General features: G+C 43.6%; 1 protein-coding gene across 3 annotated transcripts in view; it reads right to left on the bottom strand.

Annotated features, from left to right (window-relative positions):
* chd7 (chromodomain helicase DNA binding protein 7) overlaps positions 1–22928 on the bottom strand; it is a 69921-nt gene that overhangs the window by 21138 nt on the left and 25855 nt on the right. For all 3 annotated transcript variants that reach the window (XM_051396032.1, XM_051396040.1, XM_051396049.1), the window contains exons 4-20: positions 20793–21256; positions 11488–11632; positions 10495–10623; positions 9560–9625; positions 8401–8456; positions 7075–7192; positions 6606–6689; positions 6377–6514; positions 5502–5623; positions 4623–4866; positions 2967–3143; positions 2447–2590; positions 2235–2333; positions 1854–2055; positions 1530–1740; positions 697–892; positions 261–428 (exon numbers count right to left, since the gene is read on the bottom strand). In XM_051396032.1, coding sequence (XP_051251992.1) covers positions 261–428; positions 697–892; positions 1530–1740; positions 1854–2055; positions 2235–2333; positions 2447–2590; positions 2967–3143; positions 4623–4866; positions 5502–5623; positions 6377–6514; positions 6606–6689; positions 7075–7192; positions 8401–8456; positions 9560–9625; positions 10495–10623; positions 11488–11632; positions 20793–21256 — 2763 coding nt within the window. The remainder of the gene's footprint in view (positions 1–260; positions 429–696; positions 893–1529; positions 1741–1853; positions 2056–2234; positions 2334–2446; positions 2591–2966; positions 3144–4622; positions 4867–5501; positions 5624–6376; positions 6515–6605; positions 6690–7074; positions 7193–8400; positions 8457–9559; positions 9626–10494; positions 10624–11487; positions 11633–20792; positions 21257–22928) is intronic.

Consider the following 22928-nt stretch of genomic DNA (forward strand, 5'->3'; position numbering starts at 1 on the left):
AAACGCTAATCAATATTTCTCAGAGCCAATAGCAATGTCTTCAAATCGCTTGATTTGTCCAACCAACAGTCCAAAACCCAAAGACTCCACATTTCCTATCATACATGACAAAAAAAACCCAGCAACTCTTTACATTTGTAAAGCAGCAAATGTTGAGTGTAAGAAAAATGAAAAAATGTGTTGATTATGAAAATATCTGGCAACAATCATCAATAGGGACTGGATAGGTGATTGATGTGAGTGTATGTGATGCGTCTCACCCCGCTGTTGGCGTTCTCTCGTCCACTCATGCTCTGAAGGACAGCCTTGTCGAGCCCCAGCTTCAGACTGGCCTTATCAAACATCTCCCTCTCGTAGCTGTTCCTGGTGATCAGGCGGTAGATCTTGACCGCCTTGGACTGGCCAATACGGTGACACCTAGCCTGGGCCTGGAGGAGGACGCATCCAGAGATTCAGAAACACTGGTCTACAGTCCACAGGAGCATATGCAGCAGGAGGTTACAGCAGAGGACTAATGATACGGTCTGCTGAACCAGAGCTAAATGCGTAGAGTTCATTACATCCAGCATACAGTCTGATCTCCGAGCCTGCTGCCCTGAGGGACTCTACAGTACAGGGGTCTCAATGTCACATGTCAAATGTCACTTAAGTAGAACTAGAACAATTAATACAAAAAAAGCATCTTGTGGTTTGTACCTGCAGGTCGTTCTGAGGGTTCCAGTCAGAGTCGAAAATGATGCAGGTATCTGCTGCAGTCAGGTTGATGCCTAGTCCTCCGGCTCTCGTGCACAGCAGAAAGACGAAGCGGTCTGACTCGGGTCTGGAGAAGCGGTCGATGGCCGCCTGCCGTAGGTTGCCGCGGACTCTACCGTCTATGCGTTCGTAGGGATATCTGGAAAGAGTGGTAGGAAAGGTGTGAATTGTTGTCAGCAGCATTATATTGCCAGCATTCCCACACGAGTCAACACTGTAGTACAGTCAATGTCAAGAGTCGCATCCTCACAGTTAAACTGTCCTTTATATCATATCAACAATTCAAGATTATTAACTTTGTTAATAATTATTTTATATTATTATAACTTAGTTTGGAATATGTGGATAAAGTAGCGGTGATTAAGGTGCATCACATTTAGTAGCTACAGCTCTTATTTCAGTGTCAGATACATATTCAACCAACACTGCATATCTTCTGCAGCTTGGGCAGCTGTGTAATTTCGGTAAATATATGGTACAGAATGCAACTTGTACAGTGTGATGTAGAAACCTGAAGCCACCAGTGCACATCCACTGAGAATGGACTTTACAGTGAAGTAGGAGACATCTTGTGTCCAGCAGGAAAACTTCAACATTTGCATAGTCAGATATTGTTGAAGAAGTAGAGGCCTTTATAAAGGATTTTACAGTGGAAGTTATACTCACCGTAGGTTCACTTTTTGTGAAAATAACGCACGCACGCACGCACGCACACGTCCCAAGCAAGATTTATTAATACATGTCTGGAGCTGATCTTTAATTTTCTCTCTTCTCACCGTCTCTGGATGAGGTAGTCCTCCAGGATGTCCAGACAGCGGACCATCTGACTGAACACCAGGACTCTGTGTCCACCAGCCTTCAGTTTGGGCAGCAGCTTGTCAATGAGCACCAGTTTGCCAGCGGCCTGAATCATGGCTTGGAGTGCCATATCCGGTATGTCTGTCCCGTGGGAGTCCCTAAACTCCTCTGCTATCTTCTCTTCCGCTCCTGGAGGAGAGAGAACGATTCAAATTAAATCAGGAGACAAGATGATATTTGGAATATTAAAAAGGTTTGTTTTGGAGAATAATTAATTCATTTAATTTTGGGCGCGTGTGTACCGTTAATGAGGTAGGGGTGGTTGCAGCATTTCCTCAGCTCCATCATGGTGTTAAGGAGGTTGGGGACACTGGAGCCTCCCCCGCCACCACCACTGCCTCCTCCTCCTCCTCCTCCTCCCCCTGCACCTCCTTTGGACAAGAAGGAGAAATTCTTCTCCAGAATTGCTCGATAGTATTTCTTCTGGATGTTGGTCAGCTCCACCTGATGACGGAAAGAGTCGAATCAATTACTTCCTCTCCTGAAACATTTCCAACACCTCTCAGCAATGTGAAATGAACAGATTCTAGTGAGCGCTATTTTTTATGTTTGACAGCAGAATGGACAACATCGGCAGAATAGCAGAAAGAGTATTTGACACCAACATCTATGATGAGACCTACCTCAATGATGGTCTCCTCCTTAGGGGCCAGGTTCTTCTCTACATCCTCCTTCAGTCTTCTCAACATCATGGGCTTTAAGATGCCCTGCAGTTTCTGAACCTGAGACACGCACACAGACGCAATGTTAACGCTTCATTCATCTAATGGGGAAGCACGGAAGTCATAAAAGATGACAATCTTGTCCTGTTTCACAGACTGAGTCCTCCATTTACCTGTTCTTCAGTTTTAAGGTCTCCAAATTCAGTCATGAATGTCTGTTCCGACGGGAATCTCTCAGGCTCTAGGAAGTTGAGTAAGCTGAAGAGCTCCTCCACAGTGTTCTGGAGAGGAGTTCCTGTCAACAGAACTTTGTGCTCCTGGAGGAGGGGGAGAGACAGGAAAGAGATATTTAGAGTTTCTAAAATTGAAAACAGGATGTCTTTTGTCAGAATGACTTTAATCCACAGAGAAGGAGAGAGATTGTGTTAACATGGCACTGATACTCTGATACAAAGTGTTCTCAAGTTTCTACAAGACCTTTGAAAAACTACCAAAAATCCTGCAAGACAAAATGTTTTATTTACATCAACCTGCACTCCAGTGTGCCAAGAACCTGCCAAGACATATCTTAAACTGTATTGTAGGCTTTTAAAAGCCTTGAGCTTAAGTACTATTACCTCTGAGACCATATGATAGACTTGACAAGCATGATGTAATAATAGCTTCTTTCCTTTTACCATAGCCACCACTCACCATGTCCATCATTTTGAGTCCTTCCAGTAGTTTGCAGTTTCGGTTTTTGAGGCGGTGGGCTTCGTCTATCACCACGCAGCGCCACGGCACGCTGCGGAGCTCTGGACAGTCGGCCAGAATCATCTCAAAGGTTGTTATCACCGCGTGGAACCGATAAACTCCCTTTATTATCTTACCCTGGAGGGGCGAAGGGAGAGGGAGAACAAGAAGGTCAGTAAGAATAATCTAAAAATGTCCTCGTCTTCAACTCCTTTATCTTACCCTGTGGATCACTTTTAGGCCAAAAGTATAAGACATTGGCTGTGGGCCACAACAGCTCCATAACTGTGAGGAAAAGCCAAGAAAAGCCCTAAAATAGATGCTTAAGATAAAGTTGGGCTTATAGTAGTTCTACCATCTATAGTGCTATAGTATATTCACTGTAGTAACTGGTTGGTGTCATTGCACTTTCTACTAAGCCAAGGAAACCTTTTTGTACCCGTTTTCTGTTTTTAAAAACCATGTCAAATACACAACAAAACTCTCCCTTAAATTATCAAAATCTGCAATCCATTTAAGACATGGCAGACATACACAATGCAGACTGGGAGGGTTTTGGTGTGTCCTTTCTCTACGTAGTGAAGCAGGCATTACGGGAGAAAAGGACACGACGCCCATTGCGACCTTGAGGATTACCTCAGTCTGGATTATGAACAAGCAGCTAGCAAGGACACCGCTACTACAGCTTATTTTCTTCACTGGGTTACACTCAGATGTTAGCAGCATTGTACAATAGGAGCTTACAGTATGTGGCTTACAGCTAGGGGACTCTAAAGAGCTTATGCAGCAGAGGAGCACTGTCCAGCAGCCCAGCTGGCTGAAGATTTCCCTGTGGCTGAGGAGGTGTTCAGATCTGCTGACTGTCTCACACAACGACATCTCATTACTTCCATCTACTCTACAGCTTCATCCTCTTCATCCTGGTTATTTGTCATACAGAGCTGCCGCAGTGTGATCCTTCTTTAGTGACAGCAGTCCACATTCTGTTTAGTCCCCCTTTCTATTTATAATATACACTTTTTAAGATGGTGTTGACACAATTTAGGTTAAGCTACCATCTAGGATTACATTCTGACCAATGTAAATCAGGCTTATTTTACATAGAAATGTATAAACAAAACTGGGAAAAGACATTCGTAAGATGGCAAATTCTTGAAACACTCTTGTTGATCAAGCTAAAATCACAACAGACAGCATATAGCTATGCTCTTGTAGCACACAGCTAATGCAATGTCTGAACACTTCCAGTAGCCTACTGATCTGATTTGGATTCCTGAAACACATTTGAAGATGTCACATTGGGATTTGGAAAGCATTTTTCACCAGTTTGTGACATGTATGAACCAAACAACTAATCGACTCATTGAGAAAATGAAAATCAACAGGTTAATAGATAATGAAAATAATCTTTAGTTGAAGCGCTAGTCCTAGCTCTATTTGAAAATTGAACATTTATTTGTTTATAATGCAAACTTAACTGCTCTTTTCAAACTTTAATAACTTAATGTATAATGGCATCACCTACTTATACCTTCTACTTCTACTATACTGATCATCCTCCATTTTACATTTTTCTAAACCAACAGCAGCTAATACCATCTATCTCATCCTGTTTACCTGTGCATCTCTGTAGTACATCTCGTAGGCCTGGATGGTCTTGCGGCTGGCCTGGCTGCCGTGGTAGACCACCGCGTTGAGCTCAGTCCAGGTTCTGAATTCCCTCTCCCAGTTGGGGATGGTTGAGAGCGGGGCGATGACCAGGAATGGCCCCTCAATGCCCTTCATGAAAATCTCATAGAGGAATGTAATGGACTGGATGGTCTTTCCTAGACCCATCTCGTCAGCCAAGATACAGTTACGTCTAGGACAAACGATGTGGACAGAGTGAATGAGAGACTCAAAACAGACGGATTGCATTTGTATTTCACTAAACTGGTAGAGACCCCAAAGCCCACAAACCAGGTACCAAAGACTACTCCCGCGGTGACATCATAACTTTTGCATGACTAAGTCGATCCATTTCCATGATCTAAAAAGACCTTTTTTCCCCTTTTGGTTTATTAATGCTGTTTTTTCAAAAGGGGTGAGGCAGTCGATTTTCCACTCCAGCGATCTGATGCAAAAAACGTGTGAGACAAGCTGGAAAATACTTGATGCTATATTGCTGGAAAAGTGACCTGTCATGTTTAGATTTGATTGGATTTTCCAGTCCAGAAGTACAGCTCTGATATTTCAATGACATTCCAGAAAAGTAGTATTTACCCTCTAACAGTAAGATTTGTGCTCCTCAATGAAGATGTTTGTCTGAAGACTCTTACGGTACTATCAGAACACTTTCCATGCAGAGATGGCGCCGGTGGGAAAACTTAAACCACACGATGCTACAGGGCCACTTAATGTCCACTTTAGACTATTAAATGAGGTGCTACTGCATGTACAGCCCGGCAGCAGCAGTTAGGGACTAATTCTAACAAAATAAAGTTAATGGTGACTTACGAGTTGTACCAGTTGAAGGTCAGCCAGTTGAGGCCTTCCAGCTGGTATTCCCTGAGTGCGTTGCTGTTCCTGTATTCCCTGGAGCCCTCCAGCTTTTTCCAGTCGGCTGCAGGAGGCCGATCCTGGACGCACAAATTATTATTAGGGGTTACTTAACGACATCAAGGCAAATTAAAACATTAGTGTTAGGACATAGATGTTGTAAAGGTTGCAGACCGGTGTGTTATTCCACAGGAAAAATCTTATACATGGGACTGTTTGAGGAATCTTGTCATGCACTAAATTGATGACAAGTTGACCAACAGAGTCGTCAGGATTCATCGTCTGGGGAAGATGAATGTCTGCCACAATGGGCCCAATAGCTGCGGAGCTGATTCTGTTAGTCCATCCCTCAAGCTGTGCTGCTAGCGTGGCAAAAGCATTACAAATCTATCTAAATAGAAATATCAAAACACTGCCTCTGTGTGATGGAGAATTTCTAACATGGTCTTTAAGGAGAAACAGTAAGCAGCAGTTAAATAAATGGACACAGGCAGAGAAAGGAGTGATGGATGGAAAGACCACAGCCAGTCAGCTGCTTCTGTTCAGCATTAAACACACTGTTAGTGGTTTGGCCTGGCCGCAAGAGCAGGGCGTGTGTATGTGAGTGTGTGTGAGTGTGTGTGAGTGTGTAAGACCACAAGAACGTGGCCCTGTGGAGAGCAGTTAAGGGAGCTGTAAATCTGGAGGAGGAAGGAGCAGGCAGTAGGCCAACACACACAAACACACACATGCACACGCCTACTGGGAGGAGGCTGGGAGACAGATAGCCACCAACGACAGCGCGCGCACACACACACGCACACACACACACACACACACACACAGATACTTGCCACTCTCTTAGTGTTGGGTGTGCGTGCTGCGATGCGTTCATATTCCTCTATCTTGGACTGGTCGATGTCGGCCTTCAGCTCCCAGGTGGAGTCTTCGTAAGGCAGACTGCACCATTTCACCAGATATAAGGTCACCGTCTGCACACAGAGACAGGGAGGGAGGTGAGTGTGTGTGGAGAGGGAGAGGAGGCTCAAACCCATGAAAGATGACAGGAAGAGATCAAAGCACCTCTCCGTTTTCATCTGTGCTCTCTGAAACGTCCAGGACACGGTCCACCTCCACATAGTCCGGGTTAAAAGGCTCATCGTCCATCTGGGGAGAAAGCAAGTGGAGTTTTACTGTTAGAAGCACAGAGACGGTTTTACGATAGGTCGGCTTACTGCGGGTATTAGGGTGAGGCCAAATGATTTCATGTTCACAGTGTATGACTGGGGAAGAAATGGAATGTGTTCTGAGCATTTACCATTTCAATTGGTCTACTTTTTCCATGTTCAAAAGGTTTAAGCTGTTGAACTATGTGAAATTCTGGGGTTCTCTCTGATCAGTGACACTTATTGTCTGTATAATGATGTTCTGTATAAACTTTAGTGAGATAATAAAGATTAAAAAAAAGACAAACAAGTATCTATGAATGCTCCGTTATGACAAGAAGAAAACAAAATCAAAAAATCTGATTTTCACACCTGTAAGAGCTTACCTCTGTTATGAAGCTATTGATCTGCTGCTGCTTGGCCTTAAACCTCTTCACCTTCTGGTGTATCCTCTTGTCCTTCTCCAGCTCCTCCAGGTCTGCCCAGCGACAGTGGAGGTACGAACTGAGACACAACAGACAGAGATTCAGTCCTCGGCCACTATGTACCACATGTTTTGGACTTTGTCCATTTTGAGAGAATCCCCAGGATGCTGACAAGCTGATACTGTTGCTTTTTGCTCTCTTATGGCCATCTTATGTAAATGGAAGGAATCCTCCAACATGTGGACACTAAAGTATGTACTATTTACAACTGAGAAGATCGCCGTTTCATTAAGGGATCAGCTACACCTCGCAACCATTTTATACAGTAGATTTTGTGGCAAATTTGGATGCTCTCTTTTACAGAGGTGTGTATCATGTATGTCTACTAATGTAATTCATTTATGTTTTTGGGGAGATGTGGAAGACTTCCTTGATCAAAGAAGCAGTTTGCAGTCAAAGTGGAGGAAGAGCTGAAATTATTTCGTTTTGGAGCGTTAATCAGACAAAACAACACATTAGAGGACATAAAATGGGTTTTATAGGGTACATGATTAATCAGTGCATCGAGAAAACAATCATTAGTTGCAGCCCTGGTCTAAAGTGTCAGTGTATCAGAGGGTGGTTTTATGGACTTCAAAGAGCAGCGGCTGAGTACCACATGTAAACAATAAGGTTAGGGTTACGCCATTATTTTGACGTTGCCATGTGTGATAAGCTTCTTCCGTCTTAACTTAACAGGCCAAAACAGGAGAAAAATCAGCCATAAAGGCAAAAGTTCACCTTGTATTTTTATTATTATATTCAGTAATAGGCCTAAAATCACAATCTGTATAAGAAGAGACTTTGTGACTTCAGGCTAACCACCTTGTTTCTCAAATCTGTTAAGAATGTCAGCCCACATTTATTTGCAGGCCACACGGTCAAATTTGTGTATTCGACATGCTGCTTAAATCTCATTTGATTGTAGTCTGAATAGACACAGATGAAATGTGTGCTAGCTGAACAAATGACCACTATGACAAAAGCTGGACAGAAATACCATGCGTGTTTAGCAATACGACAGGATGTGACTCCTACTACCACTTTTGTGTTATTGATGCACCAGTGGCACAAATATATCACTCAACTCATGGTAACAGAAAGGGAATAAGGCTTTCAGGTTCAATATACTGAGCTTTTCATACTTATGGACACCATGGTGTGTGTGTTGAAAATAAGTGTAAAAAAATAGAGAAGCCCTCTTGTGAAAGACAAAAGAGATGGAGAAAAAAATAGCACGTTACTCACAAGCCCTTGAACTTGACGTAGAACTCCTCCACCTCCACTTCATCCCCCGACTCCAGCTGAAAAGGAAAAAAAAGGTTAATAATCACAGCAAATATAGCAACTGCATAGTGAAAGAGCAGAAGTGGCTTGTCATTGTTATACAACATGTGGTTGAATTAGTGAAGTGGCGCAGAAGGAGCCTGCATACCAGTTTCACACTGACATGTCAGTCAACACTGAATCTCACTGCTTGACATCCTTGCACTGAGGGAACGTATTGTTTCATTCATATCTCGCCTGGCTCTCAGCTATTTGCTGGTTTTGTTACAACATAAAGGACGAATGTGAATGAAGGCTGAAGTAGATGGAAATTTTTAAAACATTTTGATGGGTTTTTTTGGGGGGGAATAGGAACAAATTTAACTAAATTCTAGAAGCAGATTAATAGTCATAGTGTGTGAAAGGGGAAATACCAAAACAGTAGCTCTTTCAAGCACAGCCGTCCACTTCCATTCACCATTACTACTGCAACACACACACACACACACACACACACACACACGCTACTACTACTGTAATGCCATGAATCATCAATCACACACACACACCCTGCCTGAGGAAACGCTAGCTTGGCGTCTGGCGTAGCTAGCATTGTGGTTTTGGCTGTACGCCAAGCCCAGGGTCAACTCTGAATGGAGCTGTGAGGATGTGTGTGTGTGGGTGGGTGGGGGGTAACCCATTGGCAGCTGGCTAGCAAAGGAAAGTTGGCTGGTGACTATATGTGCGTGTTGGCTCAGGGATAAGCTTTCTTTAGACGAGCGGTCTAAAACAAAGCCGGGTAGACGCACACATACACACAGTCAACCAAATACACACACACACACACACACACACACACACACACACACACGTGCACACTAAAATACAAGAACTCTTGTCTCCGCTTACCAAGTGAATACACGCTGCCTGAGCTGTGTGTGTGTGTGTGTGTGTGTGTGTGTGTGTGTGTGTGTGTGTGTGTGTGTATAATCTGCTTAGGCCAGCTGTGGAGCAGCTAATCAGATGACGTAAACCATGACTCGAGCCAGAGTGTCCGTGTGTTTATGTCTCTGTATTGTGTCAGTCGTGTGTGTGTGTGTGTGTGTGTGTGTGTGTGTGTGTGTGAGAGAGAGTATCTCACCTGTTTCTTGGTGTTGCGGGTGCCCATGATCTTCTCCACAACAGGCCCCTCAGCCTCGGCCACATCCTGGAAAACACACAGAACAACTTAAATGATGGAGCGTCATCCAGCCTGTCACACATTCCTGATCCAGCTGCTGATAAAGAATCCCTCTAAACCCAGGTCTGAAACGTGATGTCTTTGTCAAAGATAAAGCCATTCCCAACTCACTGTTTCTTCAGGTAAAACTGACATGGCAAACGTAATGTGTTTTGCATTTTCACTATCATTGGATGTCACTGGACAAAACAAAATGCTGGTAGCGAGTGCTAGTATTGTTGGATTTTTAAGAATATTTGTACATTTAGAAGTACTACAAGCAGTTTTTAAGTGGTTTCAGATTCCTCTATATGATCTACATTAACAAACAAGACCATCAGCGAGAAGCCTGGCTATTTCTATATAGTTATTTTTATGCCACCGGGTTCAAAATTAGTCAGATTCCTCTTGAAATTAACAAAAGGAGGTGGGAGAAACTACTGCTTTTGTCCTCTCTTTGCACATTGGGCTAAAGCTAACCACACACACACTTGATGCCAGCTTTTGGTACTTGACTGTTTTTGTTGTAGACACAAAAAGAAAACGTTAGAAATCTTATAAAGGAGAGGCAGGAACTTTTACTTTCTAATGCCATGTGTTAGGGGTGCATAAAATCTTCATGGAATACTCAATTTAATTTTATCGAGGAAATATTTACAGATGCACTAGATAGACGGGAATGTTTGCTGGCAGAAAAACGTCAAGGTATCTCCCCAAATATAGTTCAGAGATGGATACCTCAGTGGGAGTTCTTTCTGTATACATACTCATATCATTCAATTCTGCCATGTCTGAAGATCTGCAACGTCAGACTGTGGCCACACACTCTAAACCAATGACAGAAAGCAGAGCTGTACCTGCTGTTGTGATGATGATGGGGACTTAGGTGCCGGTGAGTCGTCACCGCTGTCATCGTCATCAGAGATCCTGAACTCCAGGTCCTCTGTGTACCTCTTCCTCTTCACCTGACGGCTGGAGCGACGCTTCTGTTTGACGGGAATGAGGGACAGAAAGGTTTTGTTAATCGGCTGTAGTTCTGTAACCCGTCCAGCTCAGCAACTGGATGACTTGTCACCATATCCCTTTCACTTCATTAAAAAATCCTCTAATGTAAATGAAAAAATAAAAACCATCTCCAAAGAGGGAGGATAGTATATTAAGCTATATTAAATCAGAGATGCAGACAGGAAACTATAGGTCTGTTTATCATTCACCAGGCTGTCCTCAAAGAAACAGACTTCATTCTCATTCATTCTTCTGTTCCATATGGTCCAGCGTGTTTCCTATATTGACTTTGAAGAAAACATCACCCAATTTGCTTGGCTCAAAATGTTGCCAAATAATGTGTAAAAAAAAAAAACATGCTGTAGTGAATGGGCTAAAGAGGATGTACTGCTACTGAGGTGCTTTCTTATTTGAATGAGAGCCACGACTCTTTATGCAGCTAATAGCCAGATGCTGCTCTGTTTACATGGCCCATATAATCACATTTGCGCATTAAAAAAATGGATGTGTTTGAGGAGGGAATAATAGAGTTCTGCTGGTTCTTCAAAAAGAGCAACTTCCAAACAAAATACAAGTAAAATGAGTACATTTTCAATCTTGCTAAAAAGTGCTGCTCATGTGAACTTGGCAGTGGGACCTGTCTGCTTGGTCTGTCAACAAACTGGTTTACAACACAAACAGCAGATGCCTTCTATTGCTACAGGCTGTGACACTGAGGGATCTGCAAAGTTTTTATGGCTGCCTTCTGCAGCACAACATCAGCAATGACTTTGAATCCTCTGGAGTTTTATTTATATGGACTGGAAAGTTCAAACAGCACTGCCTTTCTAGTGTGCGGCCCGTACCTGCACGCCATCGTCATCCTCTTCTTCTGGAGGTGAGGGGGGCGGAGACTTCACCTCCACCTCGTCGCTGACTGACGACTCTCTCTTCCTCTTGGAATCCTTCTTAGCAGCGCTAGCCCCACCCTCAGACTCCACCTTCTTACTGCTATAGGAAGAGAAAAGAGGAAGAGGGGGGAAAAAAAATTAAATTTACTAAAAACAACAAAATCCCATTCCTCAAAGTCTTTTACAGTTTTTTACACTTTACAAACTGTAACGCATTCATATGTGTGTGCGTGTGTGTGCGTGTGTGTGTGTGTGTGCGTCTGTCCCAGGGCGGTCGCCATGTTTGATTCATCCATTTAGAAATCATTAGTGTGCCTCAGGCTCTGGCACACAGGGGGTTAATATGATGAAAGACTGTCAGGAGGAGGAGGTGGAGGGGAGCGACGGAGCAAAGATGGAGAGATACAGGCATGGAGAGGAAGAGAGACACAGAGAGGGAGGGAGTGAGAGAGAGACAGGCAGACAGAGAGAGGGACAGAAAGAGAGAGGCCCCAGAGAGGAGGGGGAGGGGTTGATAGACCCCTGGGCTTCCTCTAATCTCTGGCATGGAAAGAAAGAGGAGCTGGCTCTATCTGAGAGTGTGTGTGCTTACACACCATAGAGGAAGGCAAGAGGACACTCAGCAGCCCTCTTCTGTCTCACACAGCCTCTCAGTACTCAGTTACTTTACTGCCATCACCAATAACAAGGGTAGTTTACAGAAGGCTGAAAAACGCCAACATACACTTGAGCCTAGCCTTTTAAAATGGCACTAAAACATACTGGAATCACTTTACCTTACAATTAGTCAAGAAACATTTACTGCATTACAGACACCTCATCTCCCTGTTCTACATTTTGGAATCTGTACTATTTTCACACATCCGATTTAACTTTTGTGGGGAATACAACGGAGAAGCTGATCCCTTCACGGTGACAGGATTAGGATTTTGAAATGACTGGAAAGATGTAGGCTATACCTTTTCCCATTGTTCAGAATAACTCAGGAAATATATACAGGACTGCATGCTGGAGAGCTAGACAGCTTTTTCAAGTCAAGACATATTGGAATATTCATGATTATCCCGATAATGGAAATATCAGCGTTCATCGTGATAGTATCGTATATAGTCAGCCCTACTCGAGGGTTGGGGCTTGATATCTTTTTATGGCATCCAAATCCAGCATTGAATCTGCTTATCACATCTGAATCCTTTAAAGCCATTCCTTAAATCTACTTAGTTATAGCTTTGCAAGTGACTCAACCTGTAGCTGCTGCTGGGTATCATCACTGATAGCACAAATTGATCTCATTCAATATCGATTCTGTTAGGGATATTTCAGTTATAATTTAGCTTGGATATGATACATTTTCAGACAACTAATGCTGTAAATTGCACAGGAAACCCTGCGGCATTTACTGGCAACGGCAGATGAGCACAGTTACACTGTAAATAGACAGCAGTGTGTCCATGCCTTCATATCCTCTTTAAAATTAACTCAACAGAGCAGGTCTGTTCAATACAAAATACTGCATTGCGATATTTTATAACGATTCTCAAAAACTTTTGCCAAATTCTTGTGTTTAAACCCCCTACCACTAGTGAGAGCTGTAGATGCCCCTGTTCTGGTTCCATAAAAAAGTAAACTTTTCTGGCTTTTCATTCCATAATTTGACGATTTGAGATGTAAAGGAGAGGGAAGAGCGAGAGGGGGCATGACGGGCAGCAAAGAGCCACAGGTCAGAATCAAACCTGAACCGCTGAGATAAGACTTGAGGCCTTCGCTCAACCAGGTGAGCTACCAAGATACCCCAAAGGACGCCTTTTTTATGCATATGGTGGTTTGTTCTATATACAATGATAGTGTTTCTAATATTAGATTGCAATCTACCGCCTTGCTTATATAATATATCTAAATATATTGAACCATAACCCCTGTATTGTGATACGCATCGCCAGATTCTTGATGAGAGGCAGATACCCAACACTGGTTCTCTTGCTTTTTTGTCGCGTTGCATGCCTTACGAGAAGAGCAACAAATACTGGTGGTTGGGGGTCCCACTGTAGCTCGGGGGAAACCGGCTTCATCCCAGCCTCATGCATAACAAAAGTACAGGTAAACACCCATTTGTGAGCTGGGTGTTTTCCTTTCTCTCTTTTCATCTCAATGAATTCACTAGTTTCTCATGTGATCGCGTTGCTTGACAGACCTAAGGCTGCCAACACGAGACTAAAAGGTTCACGCATCCACACGAAAGGGCATATTAAAAGATTGATCTTGGGATTTTATGAATCAGTATTGGATCATTCATATGAAGATCAATTTGAGTTGGAAAATGGAGGCTGACCTCTAGCAAGAAGCTGAAAATGAAATGTGCAAATGTTGAGCTGATATGTAACACAATGAGAAAACAAGGGAGGTCTACTTACTTTTGTACACCTTCATTTTCACTACTTCTTGCTCTAAATTGACATTTATTCCAACATTTAATGGACCAACCAACTAATGACCATGGAAATGGTCAACAGATTAACTGATAATGATTATGCCCTATTAGCTACAGTTACAATCTGCCACTGCCAGTAGTGATGTCACTTCAACAGGGAAAGCGATGGTCAGTGCGGCTACAAACGAGGAGCCTGTTGCTTGAATGTTTTGCCCACTGCCCTTTGGTAATCAAAAAAAAAAAAAAGAGTGAGGAGAGATTAAAGGTTTCATGAGACGTTCGTTAGCACCGGAGCTTTGCGAATCTGGGCATTTTGCAAACCTGGAACCGGATCCACAATGGAACAGGCTATCCCATCCCAACTGTACTGTTCAGTTAACAAAATGTTGATTTTTTAAACACTAACATACAAATACACATTTAGACCACTAGGATACAATAATTTGCTCTACTTAATTATGAAAAAATAGTCAGTTGTGCCTGTGTGTGTGTGTGTGCGCTGTGTGCTGAGGCTATGTGTGTTGCATCTTCCCCCATGTTGCCCTCCGCAGTACTGTAAGCCTGATCTCTCTCTCTCCCTCTCTCTCTCTGTGTGTGTGTGCCTATGTTGCTCGGCCTCTCTCCTGCTCTGTGCCTGCCTCCCTCCCTCTCCCTCCTGCTCCCTCTCTCTCTCTACGTCTCTCGCCCCCTCTCTGTCCCTGGGGCCCTTCTCCTTTCATCCTCACGCCAAGAGCAATCACCATCTCCGTGGTAACGGCTGGTCATGTGACCTGCACCTGTTCCTCTGGCTGGTCGCCACACGCTGGAGCCATCTGGCCACACACACACACACACACACACACACACACACACACACACACACACACACTTCTCCACTTGGCTGCCTTCTCCCCTCTCTTCCTCCTAGCTTCACATCTCAACTGAGTCCCTTCATCACCTCCCCAACTCTTTCTGCTCAGTCCATCTCTTCCGTCCCCGTCCTCTACCGTTTCAACCCAACAACTCTACTCTCCAACAATCCATCTTCTCCTTTTTATTTTCGGTGTAGTTTAGTTCTCCCACAATGCTTTAGCTGTTTGAACCTATCGACTACACATTCACTGCCTCATGACTGTAAATACACTGCTGCTGTGTCAGGAATGTGGGTGTGGATGCCTGGAGGATGATTTTTGGGCAGGGTATCCCTTTAAAACAGCTATAATGGATATATTTACGTGACAACGTGTCAAATGACAATGTGAAAACAATGCGAAAGCTGTGACTCGTGGTGATGAACCTACTACAAATTCTGAATCTGCAGCTCCCTTCAGCGTTATAGTGACCTCATTATTTATATACGTTTGGTCCACAACTTGACTGATGTTTACTGTTCACTCTTGTTGCCCTCATACAACATTTCAGTGAAAAAAGCTCTAAAAATCCACCGTACACTACCTGCCCAGGATCAAACAGCAGGCACTCACATAGAGACGAGCTGGGGAACAAATGGAGTATTTAGCAGCTTAAGAGACCGATATTTTTTAGAGTTGGTGGAGATCAAAAACCGGGCTAAAAAAATGAATATTGGACTTTGGCGTCAGGTGGGTTCTGCTGCCCCCAAGTGGACAAACAAATAAGTCATCGCAGGTTTAAGATTTATTTAGCTTTTTAATTAGATGACCGCCTTGCCGTGATTAAGTCTCATTATTACGAGGTGTCAGTCACACAATACAACTGTGTATGTGTGACATAAATCATAATGCCGCCTCTATCCCACTGGTAGCTCATTAAATACCAGACATGTCTTATATACCTATTGCTTAATACAGTTTGTCTACCAATCCTCTGCCTGTTCCTACAGCCTTCTTTCCTGCTCTCAGTCCCAAATATGTTCAATTGTGTCTGATAATAGTTGAGAAGCTAGTAACTCTAGAGCTAGAATACGATGGGACGCCTGGCTCATAGTGGGAATTGTCGGGTCTAAATAACTTTATATTTACCATCACTGACTCATCACTGACCTAGTGCCTAGTATGAAACTGGCCTGAATAAGCTTGCTGATTAGCTTGATGGGCCGATATTTTGTACAGGTATGGTCATAATCATATTTTTTTTAATGCTTTTTCAACCAATTTACAATAAAATCCTGTACATACCTTACATTAGTGCTGTGTTGACATTACTGTTTATCCCAGTAAACTAAAGGTTTTTGCAACTTTCAAAATGCCCAGAGACTTGAAAATTGATGGATTACTTATCAGTAATCCATCAATATATGATGTCAAATTTTACTTTTTTTATCCAAGATTTATTGGAGTAGCACACAAGGATGTAATCAGAAGAACTTTGCCTGGTTAAAAAAGGCTGATGTCAAGGATCCAAATAACTAATAATTTCAGCCAAACGCTTTCTTTACTTTACTTTCCTTTAAGACTTAAACTGAAACACTGGATCCCTCTAAAAAAAAAAAAAAAACAAAAAACACCTGAACAGAAATCAGGCAACTGTACTGTCCGTCCGATGAGGAGTGAGGTGATTAATGACATCATTGTACTGCTATAAAACCCTGATAAAACATCCTACCTATGAGTGAGGGTATTAAAATCGACAGGCTAGTCCTGTCCAGGTGTACACAAAAGCTCCTCCCTCCTCAACATCTCATTCATCCTCCTGAATACTCATGGGCTTATAGCATTCACACATGCTGGCCAGCTGTGCTGCACTGTGTGTGTGTGTGTGTGTGTGTGTGTGTGTGTGTGTGTGTGTGTGTGTGTGTGTGTGTGAGTGAGAGAGATAGAGAAGTTTAGATGCTCCTTTCAGATCGGTGGAGGGAGGATAAAGGACAGGAAGCAGAGCATTGGGAGTAAAATGTGGGGAGGGAAAGGAGAAGTGAAGAGGAAGACAAAACGGGGGATGGGTGGGGTGTAAAGGGACACCTGCTGACGTGATGAGTCACACCACTGAACCCCCATGCACACGCTCGACCCATGGCAGCAAAAACCAACACCAGTGGCCAGAAGGCAACACACGCACACACATCTTCTATGTGTGTTGAAAAGTGCTGTATTTGCACACACACGCGTCTGCAGACAAAGCAAGGTGCCTGCATGCATGTCTGACTTCTTTGTGTGTACTGCAAACAAATCACCCCTACACACACACACACACACACATTCTGAGGGAAGGGTGTGGCAGCTGAGAGCTGGGTTATTTATAGATGTACTTCCTCTGAGAGAGGTAGACAGAGAGAGGCAGCGTGAGCGAGCGAGAGAGCGAAGGAAAAGAAGGATAGAGAGAAAAAGCAAGGTCAAAGGAGAGGAGCGAGCTGACTGGACAAGTTAACCACCTGATCTCACACACACACACACACACACACACACACACAGTACTAGTGATGTGCAACTATCCTAACATATTCTGGAAATACCTAGCTAATATGACATGACTGGTAGCTACAATGCCACGAACTTGTAAATAAAAAGGGAGTGAAAAACTGCCTGCATTCAAAAGGGTTAAGAGTACAAGCCCCAACATCCTGGTTACACCAATTAAGTGAGGACTTCAGTCTGCTCTGTGGTGGCTTATTTGTTCGTACAGAGATGCAAATACACTGAGCAGAAAGAAAACATACTGTAGCGTGGTACGGGCCACATGAAAAACCGCTGCGCTTTGGAGCTTATTTCTCCACCCACTAGGGGAAATCTCACACAAATCCCCCAAAAATGCAATGGAACATATTTGCCATATGCGTCTCTACACCAAGTGAGAGGCTTCATTTCACAGCTTTTAAAATAAATTATGTATTTTAATAAGTCGGAAAAGTTAAAAACTAACAGTAACAACTCGTCAGATTCGGAAAGGAAGTCTTACCACGAGAAAAGGAGCACACAAGAAAAACTTAGAAAAAGGGAACAGTTAACTGCATAAAGAACATATAAAGCCATGAAATAATATATTATAAAGACCTACATACGTACTGTATGACTTCCCTATGGGGAATGAACCATGACTAATGAAGAGCTTGAACTTCATGAGTGCCATGCCAAACTTCATTTAAAAAAAAAAAAACCAGAAACTTAATGTGCTTAAATGCAAAAGACAACATGAGACAGCAGAAGTAAAAGAGAAATGCTCAATGCTTGGCTGAAATCAGAAAGACAAGGAAGAAAGGAAAGGAAGAGGGAAGATGGGAGGGAGGAGGGTGGAGAGGAGGAAAAGATTAAAGGATACACTGCTCTTCGGCAGGAAGAGGTGGGATTGAGGGAGGGGAAAGGAGAAGAAAGAATAAAAGAGAAGATAGTTGGGTGATTGCAGCAGTCCACCATTTTAGAGTAGCAGTGAATGGCCGGCAGCCATTATTATGCTAAATTAACCTGGGAGCTCCGGGCCGCCACTCAAGATGGAGGAAAGCCTGACAACAGATAAGAGCTAGTTTACCAACACACACGGGGCTGAGAATGGACTCCCCCACCCCCACATTTCCTCTGCCCTTGCACACACACACACACACAGTTGTGGCTGTGGAGTGGTCAGCGGCATGGCCTTCATTATCATTAGACGCCATTTTCTGCCACAAAGATTACCAACGACCCCTCCCCCAACACACACAAAAACGCCTGCCCCCTTGCTGCCTCGCACACTCACCCCAGGTCCCCTCAATCCCCCGCCCCCGACACTTTTCCAGTGGCCAATGCATGCATGCATATGCGCACACACATACACACACCTCCCCCAGCGCTGACCCCTGCCTGCTGCTTTGGCCCTCCCTCTTCCTTGGGATAAAAGGGGCCGAGAGAAGGGGGGGCTGAGGGCTGGGACAGGGAGAAAGAGAGATGGGGGCTGTCCGGACACATTCCTCAGTCTGATCAAATTTCCACCTTCAAAATGAAACCCCCTCTGACTCTCTCACACACACAAACGCTCTGAGCTCTTTGCCTCTGCCCAACTCTCTGATCTGACAGTCTGCAAGGGACAGTGAGAAAGCATCCACACCGGAAGAGACTTCACACTACAGGTTAACACAGAGAGAGAGAGAGAGAGAGAGAGAGAGAGAGAGAGAGAGAGAGAGAGAGAGAGAGAGAGAGAGAGAGAGAGAGAGAGAGAGAGAGAGAGAGAGAGAGAGAGAAAAAACAAAGTGAACCAAAGCTAACAGCGACAAACAATGACAAGTGCTAGAAGGTCAATCAAGTTGGTCTATATCCTCTTTCAGTACGTTTCAACTGCTCACAGGCTCCTTGCATTGTTACATGCTTGGTATGGACAAAACACAAAAAATAACTCAAGGGAAGAGAAGGTGTTAAGCAGCAATAATAAACAGACAAGAAGAACAGAATATTGTCTGCTCTATTCCTTACAAATTCCATCAATCAACAAATCCCATGAAATAACCAACAATCAGTGTATCCTCCACAGTGGCTGCTGTTCAGGTCCAGTGTGTATGATTTAGTGGCATCCAGCGGTGAAGTTGCAGATTGAAACTCCCTCACTTCACCATCACTGTGCAGAGGAGATGTGTCCCTATCTGCACCCAGACCTCGTCCATTCTGAGCTGCTGTAGAAACATGGTAGTTCAACATGGTGGACTCACAGCATCTTTTTATAAACAGGGCTCATTCTGAACCACCATGTTTCTACATTAGCTCAGAACAGACACAACAAACACTGGGTGCAGATAGCGCCTTTTGGGTTTTTTGTGGGGACCGTAGTTTCTCCTACACTTGTATGAGAGGGATGAGACGCTAGATGCCACTAAATCCTACACACTGGTCCTTACAGAAACAGGAAACTGTAGGAATGAAATTCCCCAAACAACAGAACTCCAGCAGAAGTACAATAGGAAACAATCTGGAGGACTAACCCTTAAAGAAACATGTTCTTCTATAATGGCTGCAAAAACTTCACAGCAGAAGTGGCAACAGCAGCCATTGTTCCCTCTGCGGTGCGTTAACAGACAGTGCCGACTGAAGAAGCAGCTGAATAATGTTACTTTCCATCTCACCTGCCAAATTAAGCTGACAGTACTTTTAACCCTGTTGATCACTATCTATGGAAGAAATGTGATTTATCCTCAGATCCGCCTGTCTAGCGGTCCATGCTCCACTGAGTCCTGTGATCCCCCCCCACACACACACACACAGCTCAGAGGTTGTGACCCCTTCAGTTCCCCCTGGTTGGTCGCATGAGTGATGGATCTAGTGTGTGTCTGCTTGTGTGCAAGCTTGTGTTTATGTCCCATGTTAAGTAACTGACATCAAAATGTACACGTTTGATGTATTTCTTTTCAGTACCACGTTGATTGCACCAAGAAATTGTACAATTATTAAGTGAAACTGAGAGTCAAAATATTTCCTTAGATGATTTCTATCCATTCAGTAACCACCTAAGCTGCTTACCCTATTGTTTGATTTAGTTCCATGTGTATATGTGGAAGTGAAACATCACACTTCCACTTAATGGTTAGTGGTGCCAAGTGCAGCTTTAAGACAACACTCCTAGAAGTAGGGCTGTGTATCGGCAAGAATCAGGCAATACGATACATATAACACTACGGTTACCATTCAATATATGAGGATATACTCATACAGAATTACTGATAATTCTGTATCAAAGGCAATATATTGTCAAAAAAACATTCTAAAAATCTAATATAGGAAAAAGGGTCCTAGTATAAAGAACACACTATCATATGCATAAATCTAGTGGTTGATACAATATCACAAAACATCTAACTGAAATGTACTGATATTTTCTTACACCTATACCTAGAAGTGTTTACACCAGCTGTTGCATGTTCAGCTAGCTTTCATTACTGCTACTTGAGAAACAAAAGTGACTAATGTAATATTGCTCCTACCTGGTTTTCTTGGGGGTCTTGGTCTTGGGTGTGGAGCTCTTGGCTTTCTTCTCCTTGGGCTCCTTGGGCTCTTTGGGGGTCTTGGGTGTTTTGGGTGTCTTCGGGGTCTTGGGCTCTTTGGGCTGCTTGCCCTCTGCCTTCTCCTTTGGTTTCTTTTTCCGCTTTTTTTTCTCCTCCGCTGGCGATGAACTTCCCTCTACAATTCCTGTGCCAGCAACCTGTTCACCTGCATCGCTTCCTGTTCCGGGAAATTCCGACTTGTCTTCCTCTCCTCCTACCTTTATCCCTCCCTCCTCTTCCTCTCTGTCCACTGCTTTCGCTTTCTTCTTCCTCTTCTTTTTTGGCTTGGTCTCCTGGTCGCTGGGCTGCTCTGTGCTGATAGGCTGTCCGGGGGCACCGGCGCCAACTGTCGGCCTGTCGGGAGCCATCATTGAGGCATCGCCTGACGGGTCGGTGGGGGAATGCTGGAGAGGGTGGAGGAGAAAGATATCAGTTAATCTGAGTTTCTAAGCAATGTTGTGATTAAAACAGTTTAGGCTATGTAGAAAATAAAGTTTAAATAAGACACTTAAAGCCATCTCCCCCACAAACAAACAACAGTAGTCAATTGGCTTTCAGCAAGGAAAAGATTAGGGAACAATAGCTGGAAACCACATCAAAGTGTGGATATCCAGATTTGGCCAATGTTAGCCAAGCAGCAGCACAGAAAGCATAAAATACACCAAATTGTTACAGAAAAGGAACTGAGTCAGTTTGCAAATATATGTAGTGACCTTTTTGGCAAAAATGTCAAATATCAACTGCTTCTCCAACATGACTTTTTGGCTTCTTATCCCAATATAAAGTGAATATCTTTGGGTTTTGGAAAGTTAGTCAGGCTAAACAAGTAGTTTTGATACCGACCTTGGGCTTTAGGAAGTAGCGATGGGGACTTTTCACAATTTTATGACTTTTCATACACTAAACGGTTGGTTAATTGTAAAAAATAATCAAGCAGTCGTTATTTGCAGTAGGGCTGAAACCAATGATCATTTTCATTCTCAGTTAACCTGGTAATTCTTTTTGGGATTAATGGATTCATTGTGTGGTCTATAAATTGTCAGAAATGTCTTGCTTTGTACAAACAAGAGTCTGAAACCCAATGATATTGACTTTGCTGCCACATAAAACCAACTATTATTCTAATTTGAGAAGCTGGAGTCATAGAATTTTTGCCATTTTGCTTTAAAAAAAAAATTAAATTAAATTAAATACAATTGTTGATTTAGTAATGAAACTCACTGCTGAATTTTCTGTTGACCGACTAATCAATTTATCATTTCAGCTCTAAACTAAATCACATCAAATATGGATCCGTCTGAGCACATGTGCCATGAAATGAGTCTGCTAATGTTTTGCTTCGACACTGGTTCAGCCGTGCCAGCCTGTCAGTCAATACTGCAATATTTCCTGCAGGGTGGGGGTTGAATTTGTCAGTAATGGCAGGCTAAAGAGCAGGAGGGGGGAAGAGGGGCTCCATCCATCCATGCATGCAGGCAGGCAAACCTCCTACAACCTTCTCTCTTTCCTCTCTCCTAGACCCCCTGTTGCTACAGTCCCCCCCCGCCTCCTCCTCCAGTAGGCTAACCTTAGTAAACAAACTGGCTGACACCTCATTTTTCTTCCTTGCTTTGCTCTCCTGCAGACTAAACCCTCTCTCCTTCCTCCTTCTCCCTTCACATCCTTCTCCTCCTCCTCACTGCTTTCTGTGACAGGCAACTGGTTACCAGCTGTTGGGAGCCTCTCCAGCTGCCTCTCCTCCCTCTCCCTCTCTTCCATCCCTCCCTCCCTCCCTCCCTCTTTCTCTCTCTCCAGCTGCTCAGGGTCCCAGTAGCAGATGGGAAATCAGGCATCATGACACGAATAAATTATCTCCATACTTCAAAAAGGCGCAGCGAGGGAGTATGTGTGTCATACGAGAGCAAGGGAGAGTATGCCTTTGAGAGAGTGAATGTGAGTGTGTGTGCGCGTGTGCATGCGTAAAGCACACGTGCACTACGGTGTGTTTCAAAGTGTGTCAACGAAGCATGTGTGTGTGCATCAGCAAGTTTATAGCTAAATGCCATGGCTGCAGCTCCCCTCTGTGTATGCATACAC

This window comes from Dicentrarchus labrax, unplaced genomic scaffold (genome assembly GCF_905237075.1).
Source record: "Dicentrarchus labrax unplaced genomic scaffold, dlabrax2021, whole genome shotgun sequence".
NCBI lineage: Eukaryota > Metazoa > Chordata > Actinopteri > Moronidae > Dicentrarchus > Dicentrarchus labrax.